Below are 18,909 nucleotides of genomic sequence, written 5' to 3'. Positions count from 1 at the left end.
TGTCAGCTGGCTTTCGCAAAACTCTCTAGCTTCTCTAGGATTTGGGGAAAAGTGAAATGTTTAAGGAATCTAGAAGATGTATGTGTTCATTAAGCATATCAATAATTAAGCTTAATTTTCATTACTTTATTTCAGATGCTACTTCGAGTGTATTATCCACTTTAAACAAAACAGGTAATATCAAGTTCTTTCTAAATATAATAGCTTGTCCTCTGCCTTCTTGGGTTTCTCACTTGTGTGGTCAGCCTTCTGGGTTGTTAAATGTTGTCTCCTTGCCTACTTCCTGTGTCTTCAATTGTTGATTTATTACTCATTTCACTTTGATAGTGTCATTCTGGTGTTATCATTTTCCTGAACTCCCTCCGTTTAAAATAACTTTAAAAAATTGTAATAGTAATGTATCTTAGCTCATAACAAATGGAGAATATAGAAAAATATAGTGAAAAAAATAGAAATCATCTCTAATATTACTTTTCTAAGACTGTTACTGTTAATCATTTGGTATATTTCCATTCATGATCATCTATACATATGCAGTGTGTGTGTGTGTGTCTGTCTGTCTTTTACACAATAGTCATAGTATATATAGATTTTTATGTTTTGCCCTTTTGATTTCATATTAAATTATAAGTATTTTCCACTGTCCATTACTATTAATGACTTGATAATATTCCATTGTGTACCATATGTTGAACATTCTTAAAGCTGTTTATACTTTTTTAATAGAAATTGTTGCAATGAACATCCTTGTGCCAACATTTTGCATTCATTCCCGATTTCCATAGGAAGCATTCTAAGGATTGGATGTAGTGGGTTAGCAGTTGGCGAGTATTTTAAGGTCCTTATTAGATACACTGCTCAGTTACCCTCTTGAAAGCTTGTACCCAGCAACGTTCCTGTCAGCAGTGAATGAGGATATCCGTGTCACCGTACCTTTGCTGAGAGCTGAGACTATCTCACATATTATCAGAGCTTTCAATTCAGTAGGTTCTGTTTTACATTCTCGATTAGAGAGGTTGAACATTTTTCCCCAAAAGCACTTTGTTTCTAGAACTGGAAGTTCATATCACAGATGTGTTTTGTTTGCTCTGGGTAGGACAGTATCGGGGCAAACCAAATACTATACGATAATGCAAAATACTGTCAGCATCCGTAATTACCACCAGCCATTACCCATGAGTCGGTCACACACTAAAACGGGAACTCATCAGTCACACATAACACAATCGAGGTTTCAGAAGCTGGTAGTGTAACGTTATCATTCTTAAGTGCTTCTCCAAGATCTGAGCTTTGTGTTCTCTTCAGAATTTGCCACTCACCCAGGCAGACAGACCTTTGCAAATCTGTGCCCCGATCGCAGCCTCTTCTAATTGGCCATCCTTAGGGCCAGGATTTCTAAACCTGGTTCTCTGTTATCTGAGAAATGAACCCAACATACTCTGGGGAAGCCATTTCTAAGGTTTGCTTCTTCAGAGCGTGTTCCTATTGGCCTGCGGTTTGAACAATTTTGTCCTGGTTCTGCTGTGACCTTATTGTACAACCGTAGTCGAGTGTTTCAGCCTCTTTGAGAATAATTATATCTATGGATGTAATAGCGGTAATATTATGTTAGCTCCTAGAGAAAATAGCAGGACATTTTCTTGATTATAGAGTATGCAGTATTTTAGGTCTTATGTTTCCATTAAGTTTTATTCTGAACCACCTTTTCTTTGCAACCTGTCACCTGAAGGTCCTGAGAGTGGCTTAATTCTACATATCTGAAGTGTAACTGCACATTAATTTGTCTAGCAGCAGCATGTGGAAACCGCAGTAGAATGGCACAAACAGTGGGGTGCGTAATGGGTGGGAGAGAACTGGGTAAACATGGGAATCCAAAGCCCACACCCACCCTAGTTCAATGCTATAGGATCTGGGTACGTGATTTCCCTTTATTCTGCTGCCGGGAAAAGCCATAGTGGCCAAAATGTGTCAACAGTATGATTTTCTTAGCACTTCACTAAAATGCTACTCATGGCAAATTGTTTTTTAAAAACAAGCAACAGTTCTGCTCTAATATTTAAATTGCTTCTTTGCAGAAAAAACTAAAATCACTATAGTAAAAACCTTCAATGCATCAGGTATGATTTATTATCAATATCAAGACTTTTTTCTTTTTTATAAGTAAAGTAAAGTAAAGTAAAAAACAAATGGCTGGTTTTTATGTTTTCTTTCTCTTTTTTCCTACCTTTTAAAATGAAATCTGTTCTTAATGAATAGATGTTTATGCACTGGGTACCTGAAAGTTGTACTAAGTGTCTAGGCTATATACTCACAATGTTACACAGTGCCCACCCTTCAGAATCTTCTAGTTTGGGGAGAGATAAGGCAGATAAAGAGATAACACCAACATGTATGCAGATAAAGGCAAATCATAACACAGGTATTTCTGACATGGTTAAGAAGCATGGGAAATAAAAGGGCTGGTGCTAGTGGTTATTGATGGGATGTAATTTATGAGGGAAGGTTTCTTAGAGGAGTCAACCTCAAACTCTTTTGAAATCAAATAAAGGGATGTACTTTCAAGTACCTTGTGCAAGAGTAGGAATACGCGATTTGCTTAACAAAGGCTTCTGGTTGATTTAAAATAGGGGTTGGCAAACTGTGGTCTGCGGGGCAAATACGGCCCACTGCCCGTTTTTGTAAATAAAGTTTTATTGGGACACTGCCATGCCCGTTTGTTTACATGTTATCTATGGCTACTTTTCTGGTACAATGAACAGGAGAGTCGAGTAGTTGTGACAGAGACTATATGGCCCACAAAACCTAAAATATTTATTTTTGACCCTTTATAAAGTTTTCTTACTCATGATTTAAAGGATGACCTATGGTCATGTACTCGGGGGAAATTACAGATAAGCCCTAAGAATGGGAAAGAAAATTCTCAGGGTTCTTGAGCAGCAAAAGACACACATCGCTGGAAACAAAGGTGCTAAAAATTTAGAGAAAGATGAGAGATGGAAGGTAACACTGAGTGAACAGTAGACCAAGGATTGTAGAGAACATTTAAAGCATTACTACCCACCATCTAAAGCAGGTATATTCAAAATGAAATTTCTATTTTGGCGTGGGTAACATTGCTATGAAACAATATGCAATTCTATATGTAGGGTACCTTGTGGCACCTAAATTCAGTTTGTTCACAGAATCAAAACTCTTAATTGAAGCATGATACCTCTACAGCAGACGTCACCCAGATTGTTCTGGCAGAAACCTAATTTTAGTTTGTGTCCAAACTCGTTCTCTTAAGAAAAAAAATTATGCACTCCTAAAGTACAATGGAAATAAAATAGCAGTCGGGCATTGCATACATAACTCTGACCAAGCCAGACCTAACAGGGACAGCAAAATATTCCTTAATGTAACAGTCTTTTCCCCTTGGCACTTTGCTTAATGTGTTATCAGCATTTGCCCCTCATTTACTATAGATTTCATATACTTCACCACAAGGATGAAATTAAGGCAAGATTTTTAGGGGAGTAAGCCTGGAGCTCTCTTCAAGTCCAAAGAAGAGATGCACTTCTCTTTTCACCAAAGGGTGCAGTGTTTTTTAGGTGACTATGTATGAAGTTTTTGGTTCTAACATGGCTTATTTCATCTCCCATTCGTCTCTCCCTCCTTTGTATGCCTGTGTGGTCTCTTGTCCTGGCCTTCCCTCCATTTTGCCCTCACTATAACTTTTTTATTTACCGGCCACCATCACTTACTCGATAGCACACTCGTGGAGGGCAGGGTCTGTATCTGCAGCCTTCCAAAACCTGTAGAAGATGGTGGTTGTTGAGCAAATAGTTTTGAATTTTGTGGTTTTTGCCTAGGTGCAATGACATCATGACACTGCTGTTATTTCTTAATATATTTGCATAAGGAAATAAGAGCAGCATTAGAGCGTTCAAGGACTCCCCTACCCAGGAAAGGAAGGAGGATCTATGAGTAAGGGCTATTGCATTTAAAGTCTCTATGCTCGATTTGCCTTCATACTGTTCTTTTTATGTCAGGCGGGAGAGGGCTTAATTGGGAATAGGACAACAAAAATTTTGAGGGAGAAGTAGGGAATTAGACAGTGACATACTAAGGAGTAGTAAAGAGTCAAGCTGTATAGCTGGGCAGCTACGAAATGAAAAGTCTCTTGTTGCACTAGTCTTTGTGGAATTCATCCAGCCAATGATACCCAACTTAAAATATTTTTGGTCCACATTTGATGCCTAAATTTGTGAATTCTCTTGACAATGTAGGATGTAAGTGTAGGTGTTGACATGTTTAACCGGCTGGGTTGTTTTCTTTGCAGGAGTCAAACCCCAGAGAAATATCTGCAATTTGTCGTCTATTTGCAATGACTCAGGTTAGTTCTTGTGTACATGACATATTACCAGATAAATGAGCTCCAGAGAGAGAAAAGGTTTGTTTTTCTCCTGTTGAGGATGTGATGCGTATCTCTCTGATCTCTCTCTTTTCACGTTGCCTGGCTAGTAAGAAGTCCCAAATGAAAACAAAAGCGCATTTTAGAACTGCCTGAAATGATCTTCCTGTTGCGTAGTGAGATGGCGATGGATTTCCTTAATATGAGAACATGAAGCTCTACACCAAATAGTTTTCGCCATAGCTTTAAATCCATAACTAATATCCTTAGAGTTGATCTGTGAATATTAACTAGTAATGAACTTAATTATTGAAAGCCACTTCTGGTATATAAATCCCTCAAGTTTTTCCATAGGCCCTTAAGTATTATAGCTGAGAAAGAGGGTGTTGTCTTTTGCTAAAAGTAAAATAAACCGCTGTACCAGAATGTTGAAAACCTCACGTACACCTAGTTTAATTGGATGCTAATTCCAGTAGTGCCCAGAGTGTACTTTGCCATCCTTAGCCCAGACTGTGCCCACTATTTTTTGAATTGAAGATGGAAATCTCTTGAGAACACACTGTTTCTGAAATGGGAATATTTTCCCTTCTGCCATGGGCCAGAAGGAATGAAACAGCCATTTTTCTCACATTGGTTTGGTTCTCTGGGTTTCTTTCCTTATTAAAACCAATGAAAGCAGATGTGAAAAACATAAAAACATGGTGTGGCAGGTCAGAGCTGGATCACGGGAAGAGAGAGGAGGAAGGTAGTGATGTATTTTGTAATTAAAGTCTTAAAAAATAATCCTTATAGGAATATTTCCCGTTTCTTCTGTTCCTTTTGTTCTGTTTCCTTTAATAATTTGTTTTAAAAGCATAGGAAACAACTTCAAGGAAAAGAAGTCAAGGTTGGATAGTATTAGAAAAGAAGAAAACTTTGTATTCAAAGAATGGTCCCCAAAACTTTTCTGCTTGTGTGAATGTGAGATTTACGTATATGAACTTTCTGCTGATAGAATGCACCAGGTAGAGTGTAGTAGGCAGATGTTAGCTGGCTTTGATTAAATGGAAAAAAGACTGGTTAGATATATTTCACTTTCACATATGTTGTAATTCTTCTTCTTCTTCCCTCCCTCTTTTCTTACCCTTCTCTTACTGAATTCTCCGAAATTTCATTATTTGTACGCTTCATCTGTGTTTTGGACTGGTGACTAATGTCTAGTTTAGTGTTGTGTCTACATGATGTTTGATAACTTTGAAAATTGAACATTTAGTTAAAAAAAAAAAAAAGGTCATCTTGAATAACAGATGCCAGGAAGCTGGTTGGAGTAATGTTTTCCCCAATTAAGTGACTGAATTGACCATTTGTTTTAGTGCCTGGTGAAAACAACGTCATCAGGGAACCAACTCTTTTGGCACCAGAAATCCCATGGTATCCTGCCAGAAACTAGAAACCTTCACTTCTCTCAGGTTCCAATCTGAGATCATGAAGGGAAACAACGGAGGCTCGTGACAAAACTGGGAGCTGACCAGGCAAACTTAGGCTGAGGGTCCAAAGCTTCCCAGTTCCTCTGCTACCTCTGGGCTCTGAAATTCAGCGTGCGTTCCTTAAGACTGAAGGATGAACTTGGAGAGCCAAGGGGGGTGAGGGAGAGAAACTGTGGGTGTCGGCATGCACTCACTAAATACATTTTTAATAGCTAAGGGGTTCTGCCCCCAAATTTAGAAGTAATTCTATGCATATGTCAAGTATCTTTACTTTTAATAATTGTATGCTGCATTAATTGAGATTTCGGTATCAATATGCCAAAGTTGAGGTTCTCAGTAGGGAAGTTGCTAAAAGAGAGAAATCCTGTAAGTTACTGGGCCAGTGGCTTTATAGGCCATTTTAAGTGGAGTGGACCATTGGGTTCTTGGCTGTGGGCATCAGTGGTACTTTGAGTTGCTGTAAGAGATGACTGAGAAGGCATTTAAGCCTCCAGCTCAGGAGTTGACAGACGACTGCCCATAGTCTAAATAATGCCTGCCACCTGTTTTTGTAAATAAAGTTTTATTGGGACATAGCCATGTCATTTATGTACTTGTTGTTTGGCGTCTCATGCTACAACTGCAAAGTTGAGTAGTTCTGACAGAACGTATGGCCCACAAAACCTTAAATGTCTGATCGCATACCAGAAAAATGGCTGACACCTGCCCTAGTTTGTATGACCTCTTTGCCTTCCGCTCAAGAGGCCGGTTTTCTGTCTCTGTAGATTATGAACTGCACACAGTGTACTTGTGTTAAGCAGTCTCTATTTTCTTTCTCTTTCTTTTTTTCTTTCTTTCTTCCTTCCTTCCTTCCTTCCGTTCTTTCTTTCTTCATTTATTTATTTTTTTATTGACTCGGAGCCCCTCCAAGTATACCCTGTAGGAAACAGGTTGACTGAAATTGAGTTCTGTATTTTCCCGAAGTGCACATTTTAAGAACAGAGTTTTCTGGCATTTCTGGGATGAAAGACACAGTGAGTTGTTCAACTGAAGAAAGGATTTTCCCTGCATACTATTCAGGTTTCAAAAGCAAAATCTTAACTTTGTTCTTGGGGAGAGATTGCACTTGGTAAGAAAAAGGGGTGCACAGGTGGCTTATCTGTTAAGCTGCTGCCTTTGGCTCAGGTCATGGCCCCTGGGTGCTGGGATCGAGCCCCGCATCGGGCTCCCCGCTCAGGGGGAAGCCTGCTTCTCCCTCACACACTCCTGCATGTGTTTTCTCTCTTGCTGTGTCTCTCTCTGTCAAATAAATAAATAAGATCTTAAAAAAAAAAAAAAAAAAAACCCAAAGTCAAATGACAAGGAATAATTAGACTATTATACAGCTGCTTAATTTCTGAGAAACGCTTTTTCTCTCCCTCCTTTTTGTATGTAACTACAACCAGAAAACCCCAAAAGATTATTTTTTAAAGATTTTATTTTATTCATTTGAGAGAAGACAAACAGAGTACAAGCACAAGCAGGGGCAGAGGGAGAGGGAGAAGACTCCCTACCGAGCAGGGAGCCTGGGTGCAAGGCTCCATCCAAGGACCCTGGGATCATGACCTGAGCCAAAGGAAGAAGCTTAACTAACTGAGTCACCCTGGCGCCCCCCAAAGTATTCTGTATGTTAGAGCCAGTTCCCTAAGTTAGCATCTTTATGGGAAACGAGGCTCTGATGAGCAGCATGTAGGATTAAAATTTCTTGACCAGGAGACAAGGTTTTTCTCTTTCCACATTCCCACACAGAATTTATTGTTCACATTTTCTGAAAATTGTACTGATGGTCATTGAGTATGGTTCTGACAGAAAAGATGGTAAATGTGAGTAACTGCGAAGAATTTGACAAACCATTTATTAGTTTGATTATTCATTGTTAATCTGATAGTCTTTTCCTGTGTTGTATTAACCCTTAAGCTTTAAGGATGCAAGTCTCAAGTTTTTGTTTTGCAAATTTATTTTTAGCATTCTTTAGAGGTGAAATAATGTTTCCATATGAAGAAAGCAATGGTACCCAGGTAGGTTTTAAAAGATTTTTTTTTTTAATTGTTAAAATTTTTAAAATTTAATTTTAAAAAGCAAGTGCTTGTGCATGTAAAGATTTGTTTAAGGTTCAGATTATTCGTGGTATTTGGCATATTTACTTTTAGGACCAAATTTAAATAAAAACGTGTTGTTGAGTCACTAGCTTTGTCAAGAGGGTTTGACTTCATAATAATCATGGTACTTTGTTAATAAGCATATTTCAATTTTCACTAAGCTTGCTGCTGAATGTTTATATGATGGAATCCTATTGCCTTTAAAAATTTTTTTAAATTATAGTAGAAACTTCTGGCAATAAGAAATATATTGAATCTAAGAGGTCTTATGAATCTGATTCTGTTCCAGCCCACAGGGGATTTAGTGACAGTAGTGTCAGTCTTCCCATGACCTGGATCAGGTCAGAGGATTCCAGCCAAATGTGGTTTGTTCTTTTAGTGATTATTTCCTGAGCACCCACTATGTACCAGGTGAGGAAGAAGGTGCTAGAAATGCAGTGGAGTCTGCTACCAAGTTCCCTCTTTACAAGTTCCTTACTTTACATCTGGGAACTTTTATTTTATTTTATTTTTTAAAGATTTTATTTATTTATTTGTCAGAGAGAGCGAGCACAGGCAGACAGAGAGGCAGGCAGAGGCAGAGGGAGAAGCAGGCTCCCTGCTGAGCAAGGAGCCCGATGCGGGACTATAGTCCAGGACACTGGGATCATGACCTGAGCCCAAGGCAGCTGTTTAACCAATTGAGCCACCCAGGCATCCCTGTCTGGGACTTTTTAATGTGGAGAGCTTTAATGTGTTCTTTTGGGGGAACCCTTGAAATCATGAAATCAGTGAGCACATTGGACTTGCTGATTCAGAATATTTTTTAAAGGAAATATAAAAACAGAAACTAGCTCAGTCGATAGGATTTGATCTTTGGTTAGCATTCTGTTTTAGGGTGTATTTCTTTGGGTGGTCAATGAAACTGAAGAACAACTTCTTGTTAGAGAGTGTAAAAAAAAAACCCCACAACAGTATTTGTTACATTCTTAATGATTTTGTGCCCCTAACAGAATCAAAATGCGGCTAATGGCACCTTATCGGGCATCTTGTCTCTAAGGGAATCGAGGTGAGTAATCTGCTGCTTGATTTAAAAGTTAAAACATCAGCCACGGAAAGATGCTTGTTGAGTGGTCTTTGCTTTTGGAAACCGAGAAGGGGAAATAGACCCAAAGCTTATAAAGAATTGGTTCTTGACTTCTTAGCAGAGAGATGGTAGTCACCCATCATCAAATAGCCCTGTGAGTCTCTTCTCCTTGACACTCGTGGATATGTTAAGAGGTCAGTTTGAATTGGTATTTGAGCTTTAATATGATTTGGTAGAAAGGCTGGAAGAGGAGTTCAAGGTGGGATGCCGTGCGATCCATCTGTTCGTGCTTTCATCAAGCCTCAGTCATTCAAAAGTCAGAGAGAGAGAGGTCTTCGTGAAGTAGGTACCAGCTGCCAGGTTCAAGCATGGACAGTGAGAAATACATTACAAATACAGGTGCTCCCAGTCAGACACGAGGTCAAAATATCAGTCTAGGCCTGGAGTCAGTCTTACCTGAGCGACACTGGGAGCGGAAACATCATGTCTTCACCCCCGCGCTTGGAAGCAGCATCGGAGATAAAATCTACCTGCTCTCAACCTTGCTACTACCCCTCAAATGAGGTTTACATCAAATTTTGAACTAAATCCAAAATGTCCGGGGAGTATCTGTGATGATATTGAACTAGGTCAAAAACAAAACAAACACAAAACAAAACAAAAAAGAACACTCTTTAAGGGTCATCCTTTCAATTAGCATTTTGACCTGGCTGCTTCCCCTGGGTTAGCGGTGCGGAGGTGGAGGGGAGCCTTATATCTCTTCTATCTGATCTCTGGGAGCTATCAGACATCTGTAGGGCTCCTCTAGTGAGAGTGGTGAGAGCTGGGATGGACAGGAGTGGTGTTTCTGTCCTTTATTCCTATTTTTTGAACTCCTAATAAAAACGTAGCTTTCCTAGCTATTCAGAGTATATGTATGAAATAAAAAGCAGAAAATCTCAATGTCCTAGAAGCATCCTAAACTTTGAAAGCAAGAGAGCACGAGAGGGAGGAGAATCAGAGGGAGACGCGGACTCCCCAGTGAGCAGAAAGCCTGGTGCTGGACTCCAGGATTGTGACCTGAGCTGAAGGGAGACACTTAATTGACTGAGCCACCCAGGCGCCCCAAGATACATTTTTTTAAACTCACAAATTTATAAATAGAACACAAATTTGCATATTTACAATTCATCTGAATTATTAGATTTGAAATACAGAGGAATTCATTTAAAGCCACAAAGCATTTGTTGGGTACCTACTATGTGTGTGGCCTTTGGGATAAACCCAACTCTCAGGATGGAAAACTGTTCTAGAACAATGGTTCACTATCCTGGCTGCATATTAAAATCACCTGGGGGAGCTTTTAAAAATCCTGATGTCCAGGCACACTATAACAATTAGATCAGTATTTGGGGGCTGGGACACAGAAGTTGATACTTTTGAATGCCCCCTGGTGGTTCTAGCCTGAGGCCAATTTTTAGAACCAGGAGTCTAGAGTCTGGTAGGATAGACCTAGGATGCAAACAAATAATGATACAGTACAATCCCTACAATGAATGCGATATGTCTAGGGCACTGAAGGATGTTCTACATTTCTAAATATAGAGCAGGCAGAGTGGATGGACTTGAACCCAGGGACCAGGGAGATCCCCGGAAAGGTAGCTTCTGAGCACAGTTAAGGAGGAGCGGCTCCTGCCAAATAGAAAAGCTAGCTGACTACTTATTGTTGTCACAATTGTTCTCTTCTTTCCTCTAGACCTTCCATGGAACCACCTAGAACTATTGCCCATTCCTTGGAGCTGGGTTTTTTAGCCTTGGCACTATTGTCATTTTGGACCCGATCGTCCTCTAGTATGCAGGGCTGTGTTTGCACTGTAGGATCTGTAACAGATCCATGACCTCTACCCACTAGGTGCCAGTAACACCCAGCCCCCAACAATCAAAAACATCTCCAGATATTGCCTAATGTCCTCTGTGGGGCAGAGTCTGTCTCCTCCCCGCCCCGCTCCCCCCAATTGAGAATGGTTGCCTTAGAGTGAATTCTCCTCCTCCTCCTCTTCCTCTTCATTTATTTGAGAGAGAAGGGCAGAGGAGGGAGAAGCAGGCTCCCCCTTAGCAGGAAGCCTGGCATAGCCCATCCCAGGACCTCAAAATCATGACCCTAGTTGAAGGTAGATGCTTAACTTACGGAGCCACCCAGGCACTCCTAGAGTGAATTCTTTAACTAGGTTTCTTTTGTCCTAACCTCTCGTGAAACTCTTCCACATTGAAGAAATAAAGGTGTTGTTTGAGAGGGATTGGAGGAAAAGAATGAGGGAGATTCTGGAAGAGGAGTGGTGAGGAAGGGAATGAGGGCTGGAGAGTGCTAGAGGGCGGTGGGGTCAGGTGGAAAGGGAGTGAGGAAGCAATCAGGGGTGCAGGGCCCCATGGTGAGTGGTGAGCCCCTCTCAGAAATTTCGCCTTGGGCTGGCTCTCCCTTGGGCCCTCTGCCAGAAGAAGCTGCCTGGGGGTTGCAGGAGCCTAATGAATAACAAGATCGTTCAACCATAATTTATATATTGCTGTTGGCTAGAACTGATACAGCTTCTGTCTGGTTAGTTTCCCTTGTCATATAAATAATTTATTTTTCTCACATAGGAATCTCTTAGTATACCCAGTGTTTCTTCAAAGTGAACACTGGAAACAGTAAATACCATAGGCTTAATTTAATTGCTAGAAATCTAACTTGTTTTGAATTTAACGTCACCAGTGATCTCCTTCATGTCAATTTCTCTCGTTTTATTAACAGACGATCAGAGCTAAACAAAATCCTGCAAACCTTAAGTGAGGTAATCAGAAAACATTCTATGCCTTGTTTATCATTACTATTTCTGTTTGGGGGAAAGCATGCAGTTGTGCGTTCCTGAGGAGAAATGTATTCAAACTTCCCCAAATCTGTCACAGAGAAAGATTGACTAGACTAATTCCATTGCCCCAGAAATCTGAACTGGATGGATCCAGAGTCAGAGCTGGAAATAACCATGGGTGGATGTTACAGGGAAAGTTTCCTAAAACGAAGGCCCCAGAATGAGCTCCCTTGTGTGGTAGTGAGTTCTTGACGGTAGCAGGATGCACGCAAACCTTGTTTGCCCCAGTAACTTTGACAGTTGGGCGGAAATCCGACAGCAATTGTGAATTGGATGATCCCTAGGGGTTATTGCGATTCTACGGTTCTGTGAGGCTGTGATAAGTGCTGGGTTGTTTGGTCTGACATTTGCAACTATCAAAGGAACCTGTATATACATTTTTTTTTCCAGACTTATTTTACCGTGTGTGCCACAGCAGAGGCCCAAAGGTCAGTCATTTTTAATACTTTTATCCATATTATTTCGCTACTCATGAGAAATAAGGTATTGAGGGGTTTTAAACGTGTTCCTCTAAAATAAATAATATTTAAAAAGTAAATACATACATAATCATACATTTTGGATATATGTTTTTGGCCTCTGAAACACTCATCGCTCTGTCACATGCATCTTCCCGTTTCTTTGTGGATTGCAGAGGGGTGGGTGGGATTGGGCCATTTGCCTCTGATGCTGTGATGCTAAGAACTGTCAGTATCCTTAGCCCCAAGGGCCACCAGTATAACCAAGAAATGGCTCCCAGTGGTCCAGTCTGGTGAAGGCGAGACAGAGAAGAGGGAACATAATATGGTGCTTGGACTAAGGAGAGAAGGGAGGAAAGATGGGAATGCGGGAGAAGAGAAGAAAATTAAAAAGAGGTGCAGGGGTGAATCAGAGATTGCCGGACAGTTATTTGAGGTTGCACAGATGATCCTGTTACATTGTGTCCATCAGCTGGCCTGGCTGCATAAGCTAATGGCTCACATGGGTCAGTAATGTCGTCACCTGAATCCTGAGCGTTCTGTGATAGCACAGGTCCCAGAAAGTGACAGTTTCTGCTCATCAAGCTGTTCGTTGGTACAGATAATGGCAATTCCTCATAAAGCTGCAGATTGAATCCCTATCTACTAAATATATATATATATATACATATATATATGTATATATATATATATATTGAGTTCATGTCATTTACCACTTTTGGTTATTTGCAACATTAACATTTTTTCGTGTAAAGCAAGACTAAAGAAAAAAAAGCGATAATGTCTTAAATTGCTAGTTATCAGATGATCTAGATTGAATTGCCAGAGAGGTTTTGGATTTAAGAGACCTCGATGTTCATCCAGGCTGGTATGTGACAGGGCTCTCATGATGGAAATTTAAACACCCATAGATAATTGATAAGTAGCCAGCTAGGGGTAAGAATCTAGATGTTAAGATGCTTGTCTTTGCAGGCAAGTTGCACCCCTGCCAGTTCCTGGTTCCTGCAGGCAAAATGAATCAACAGTTGTGTGTGGTCACAGGGTCTCTGGTTTGCAACCTCTGCAACCGTAAACCTCTATAAATGTCTCATGATCAAAGTTGTGGATGTTTGCAAGGTCATTGGGGTGTCACCAAGTTCACAGCATCAGTGTCTCCTTTCCTCACTCCCAAGTTTGAAAAAGCATTTACAAATCTGTAGGTAGATTTCCAGTTTAGTAACATTCCAATTATCTATATTTCTCTTCATAGCACATTAAATTGTACATTCACAATAAAAATGAATAAAACAATGAACATATGTGCTGTAATGGTTGCTTTGAAAAGTGCAAAGATTCATCCGATGGGTAAGTTGTCTCTATCTTTATTGCTGTGTTCTTTTTCACATGACTTTGATGTGTTCTTCTTAAAACTGAAAATATAATAAGTAAATTTAGGTATGTGATAGCTTTCTGTTTTGACTCGGACAGTTTTTAGTGAGCTCTAAAAGGTGATTCTCTCCCCCCCCCCCCACCAGTAAAGTTTCAGTATACTGTATTTGAAAATAAGATAGAAAAAAAACCCTACTGAGAGGGACTTCTGTCTGGAGTGTTTGATGCATTGCTGCTGGATGTGATTACTTCAGATTTCTTAGGAGCTGCTGAAGAGTGATCGCTATAAATATTTTTGAGCACCTGTTATGTACATGTATGATTGTCAGTATAATAGTATCCAGGGTTTCTTTTTTTAATCACCTATTTTAGACAAGGCTTTATAAAATGCAGCCACTGTAGAAACCATAATACTTGATGGATCTGAGCTTCTGCCTTGCCTTGTTCTTGACCATGTATTTTCTTCTTTCTTTTACTGCTGTCTCCAGAACAGTGCTGCTGTTCTGTCAGGATACCATGCCCTTCCTCGCCGGAAGAGTTAGGAAAACTGCAGTGGTATGTAGCAAACAGGCTGAGCTTTTTCCTAAAAGCAATAATGTTAATAATAATAACGATAATATTTAATCGCCATGTTGGCTAAGGAATTCTGGAATTTTGACCGTGAAGAAGGGTTTTCAGTTTTAGGGGAAATGCAGTTTTTTGTTGTATCAAGTTTCCACTTGGACCATTACTTTGAAATAATGGTTTGCAATCTTGGTTGCACATCAGAATCTCCTGGGGAGTATTAGAAATATTCTGGCCACCTCCCTCCAACCTTCCAGCCTCACCAACTGAATGTCCTCTTATTTTTAAATTCTTCCAGTGTGGTAGTTGAGAAAGGGCAACTCAGTGGTGTTTTAATTTGCACTTCTCTTATGAGGACTATTTGAACATTTTTCATGTATTTGGGGGTCATTTTTGTATCTTTCTTGTTAATTGTGCGTTCATGTCTTTCCCACTTTTTCTACTGGATATATATTTTTTAAGGTTTTATTTATTTATTTGATAGAGAGTGCACATAAGTAGGCAGAGCGGCTGGCAGAGGGAGAGGGAGAAGTGGTCTTCCCGTGGTGTGGGGAATGTGATGTGGGGCTCGATCCCAGGACCCTTGGGATCATGACCTGAGCCAAAGGCAGAGGCTTTAACCCACTGAGCCACCCAGGCGCCCCTGATTTTTTTTTTTTTTTAACATTTTATTTATTTGATAGAGAGAGAGCAGGTAGAGGAGCAGAGAGAGGGAGGCAGAGAGAGAACATCCAGCACATTCCCACTGAGCACAAAGCCCAACACAGGACCCCATCTCACGACCCCAAGATCCTGACCTGAGCCAAAAGCAGGAATGGATGTTTATAACCCACCGTACCACCCAGGCGCCCCTGATCACCTGATCAGTTTTTAAGAGTCCTTTATATAGTGGGGATATTAACCCTTTGTGGTATATGTTGTAAATATTTTCTCCCAGTTTGTCAGTTATCTTTTGATTTCATGTTTTTGTCACGCGAATTAAATTTTTTTAAAAAATGTAGTTAAGGGGCTCCTGCCTGGTGGTTTAGTTGGTAAAGCATCTGCCTTCCATTCAGGTCATGATCTTGGGCTCTTGGGATCCAGTCCTGCACCCCAAGCTCCCAGCTTGGCAGGGAGCCTGCTTCTGCCTCTTCCTCTGTCTACCTGCCACACCCCCTGCTTGTGCTCAAATGAATAAATAAAATCTTTTTTAAAAATTGTAGTTAGGGGCGGCTGGGCGGCTCAGTGGGTTAAAACCTCTGCCTTTGGCTCAGGTCATGGTCCCAGAGTCCTGGGATCGAGCCCTGCATCAGGCTCTCTGCTCAGCACAGAGCTTCTCTCTGCCTGCCTCTCTGCCTACTTGTGATCTCTGTCCGTCAAATAAGTAAATAAAATCTTAAAAAAAAAAATTGTAGTTAAATTTGCCAGTCTTTTCTTTTACTGCCTGTGGATTTGAAGTCTTTGTTAGAAAGCCTTTTCCAATGCCCAGGTTATAGGGGAATTCACCCTTGAGTTTTTCTAGTATTTATTTGGTTTCTTTCTTTCTTTCCCCCCTTTTTTTTTTTATATTAGATACACTTAGAATTTATTCTTATGTGTGGGAAGAAGTATGGATTTAACTTAATCCTTTCCAAAATGTCTAGCCAGGGGTCCTGCACCATTTATTAAAAGTCTGTCTTTTCCTCAGTGATTTGAGATGCCATCTTTGGAATATGTTAAACGTTGATAGCTATTTGGTTCCAATTCCAGACATTAGATGTTAACATCGAGGGAAGCTGAGTAAGGGGTATAAGGAACTCTGTGTTATTTTTTGCAGGGTTTCTATAAGCCTCAAATTAATTCCATTGAAGAATTTTTTGAAAATCCCGATTTCCAGTCTCCCACCCTCAGCGATTCTGATTTATTTGGTCTGGAACACAGTCCAGGGATCAAGGGTTTTAAAAGCCCCCTCAGCGATTCTAATGTGCAACCAATGTTGACAATGACTGCCTTAAACTCAGCCCTGTGATGGACGGAAGCTGGGAGGCAGATGACCCCAAAGTCATGGGTGACGTCATCACGGGTGTATATAAATATACACAGAAAAAACTCGGAAGTGAATAAATGAGAATAGTCACAGGGGTTCTCAGTGACTGGCCTAGGTACTGTCATCATGGGGGATATTTTGCTTACTATTCCTTTTTTTTTTCTTTGTAGCATTTTCTGTACTTTCTTACAATTGGGTAAAATTTGTATTTGGACAAAAGGACATACATTTTCCAATGTAAACCTTTTCATATGGGAACAAAAGGCTAACTGTAGCCTGTCTGCCCGGTGTGGGCTGTATTTCTGGGATATAGTAAGACATTGGACTCAAGGAATAGCTAAAGAACTCTAGTTTAGGATTTATAACACTTTCTATAATAAAAAGTAAAGAATATGTAAGTTTTAGCTTAAAATGCACCATGAAGCTGGAGGTTTGAGGCCCATTCGAGAGATGGAATTTCTAGAAGTACCAGATCAGATGAAGAACAGACCGCTGGGGGTTGTCCATTCAAATTGCTGTGAGGAAGAAGCCGCAGGACACAGAGAAGGAGGCAGAGCACAAGCTCATTGTCTGGCTAGGGCTCTGTCCTCATGTCACTGTGTATCCAGCGGTTGCTTCTTTATCCGTAGAAATAAACCTCAGGTTCCTCCTCTGGAAAATGAGGACGTGAGCCCAGTCAGCAGTTGTCAGAGGTTACTGTGCGTGTCGGTCACAGAGGATCTTGTTAAAATTCTGGTCCAGGAGGTCTGGGAAAGACCTGAGGTGCTGTATTTCTAACAAGTCCCCAGGTGAAGCCAGTGCTGCTGGTTCAGGGACCTAACTGCGTAGTGGGGTCGAGCCCACAGAGCAGTGCTTCTCAGCCCCGGATGCTCATTGGAATCATTCGAGGAGTTTGAAAAACGCCCCTGCCTGCTTCCCACTCTCGGAAATGGTGATGTTATTATTGGTCTGGGGTATAGCCCAGGTTTGTGGATTTTTTTCAGGATTCCTCGATGGGTTGATTTTTTTTTTTTTTTTTTTTTTTTTTTTTTTTTTTTTGAGAGCAACTGAGAGCATGGGGGTGGGGGAGGGGAGCAGAGAGGGAGAAGCAGACTCCCTGTTGAACACAGAGCCTGATGTAGGGCTTGATCTCACAACCCTGAGATCATGCCCTGAGCCGAAGGCAGGCGCGTAGCCAACTGAGCCACCCAGGTGCCCCATTTTTAAATTTTTAACAAGATTTTATTTATTTGAGAGCAAGCACACAAGCAGGGGGAGGGGCAGAGGGAGAGGGAGAAGCAGACTACCCTCTGAGTGGGGAGCCTGTCATGGGGCTCAAGCTGAGGACCCCGAGATCACGACCTGAGTGTAAGGCAGACATTTAACTGACTGAGCCACTTTGGGCCCTTTTAAAACCTACTGATATGTCAAGGTGGCCTTCCTGGGTGCTGGAAGTGCTCTCTCTTCATCTGGGTGGTGACGATATGGGTGTATATGTGTAAGAATTCTTTAAGGCAAGCACAGTCTATCGGACGGAGGCTGCATGTTGGAGGAGAAGCGCGTAGCAGCAAACACGGATACCCGCAACCCCCCTGGAGAGTCCACCCGAGTGGGCTGGGGAAGGGAGCCCCACCCCGGGGCTGCAGGCTCTGAGGTTCCTAACGCGTAGTGGGCATTGCCCGCCGCCGTTCCCCCCCCTCCCCACCCCGTGCCTCTCTCCACGGAGCCAGGACTTTGAGTAGCCCAAGTGCCAAGAGCATCAGAGAGAGAGGGTAGCCTCTTCCTGGCAGATCCCGGTGAATGGGACTGCTCGTGCCGGGGGGATCGGGTTGCTGCAGACCCCCAGACATAAGAAGAAAATGTCATTTATACTCTGCAAAGCACCTTTGCCATGACTTGGCCCAGTGAGTGGCTGCAGTATACGGTTCAGAGAATGGAGTCTCAGGGAACTGGGGTGGGTCACCTAGAGGACTAATGAGAGCCAGAGCCTCAGCCAAGGCTTCTTGACTCCTCAGTTCTGTGTCTGTCTGGCGCCCTTTCGTCCATACTGCCTCCCCTTAACCTCAGGCTGTGTTGAGAGGCCTCCTGCAGGTGTCGGGCCAGACTAGACTGAGCCAGCATTTCTTGTTACGGGTAGGACCCACCTCGGGTTCCTCAACACAGTATTCCTGCCTCTCACCCCAGAGAAGCTCTGAGGACACGTTCTAGTGGGTGCTCCTAAGTCATCACCTAAAACTAGATCTGTCAGAGGCTTCCCTAGGTAATAGTTTGTGGCCCCCTCTGGTTGCTCCCCCCCCCCCCCACCCTCCAGGACTGGTGGATCTGGAGAGTATATGAGTTCTTCTCAACCTTGCATGCCATGAAAATATATGGGCCTGGGGGCCTCACCCCTGCACCAAGACCAGCTGAAGCAGCCGCTGAGGAGTAGGCCACGGAAATCTCTGTATATTTTTTAAAGTCATCTGGGTTTTCTCAGGTATGGCCTAGGTTGAGAACCACTGAGCTAAAGCAGTACTGAGGCATAGCTGATTTATAAGCTGCGGACCCTATGGCCCCTGCTTAATTCTTGTGTTTTTTTTGTTTTGTTTTGTTTTTAAAGATTTATTTA

General features: G+C 41.6%; 1 protein-coding gene across 3 annotated transcripts in view; it reads left to right on the top strand.

The window, feature by feature from the left end:
- Positions 1 to 18,909, top strand: part of ADGRG2 (adhesion G protein-coupled receptor G2) — a 138,350-nt gene that overhangs the window by 95,185 nt on the left and 24,256 nt on the right. For 2 of the 3 annotated variants that reach the window (XM_059157978.1, XM_059157976.1), the window contains exons 7-15: positions 136 to 174; positions 2,076 to 2,117; positions 4,322 to 4,375; positions 7,843 to 7,895; positions 8,969 to 9,024; positions 11,810 to 11,849; positions 12,318 to 12,355; positions 13,635 to 13,729; positions 14,242 to 14,308. In XM_059157978.1, the coding sequence (XP_059013961.1) occupies positions 136 to 174; positions 2,076 to 2,117; positions 4,322 to 4,375; positions 7,843 to 7,895; positions 8,969 to 9,024; positions 11,810 to 11,849; positions 12,318 to 12,355; positions 13,635 to 13,729; positions 14,242 to 14,308 (484 nt within the window). The remainder of the gene's footprint in view (positions 1 to 135; positions 175 to 2,075; positions 2,118 to 4,321; positions 4,376 to 7,842; positions 7,896 to 8,968; positions 9,025 to 11,809; positions 11,850 to 12,317; positions 12,356 to 13,634; positions 13,730 to 14,241; positions 14,309 to 18,909) is intronic. The other variant, XM_059157977.1, reaches the window with a different exon arrangement.

The sequence above is a fragment of the Mustela lutreola genome, chromosome X (assembly GCF_030435805.1).
Source record: "Mustela lutreola isolate mMusLut2 chromosome X, mMusLut2.pri, whole genome shotgun sequence".
In the NCBI taxonomy this organism is placed as follows: domain Eukaryota; kingdom Metazoa; phylum Chordata; class Mammalia; order Carnivora; family Mustelidae; genus Mustela; species Mustela lutreola.
The sequence above is the reverse complement of the archived record's forward strand: the minus strand, read 5'-3'. Positions and strand labels throughout refer to the sequence as shown.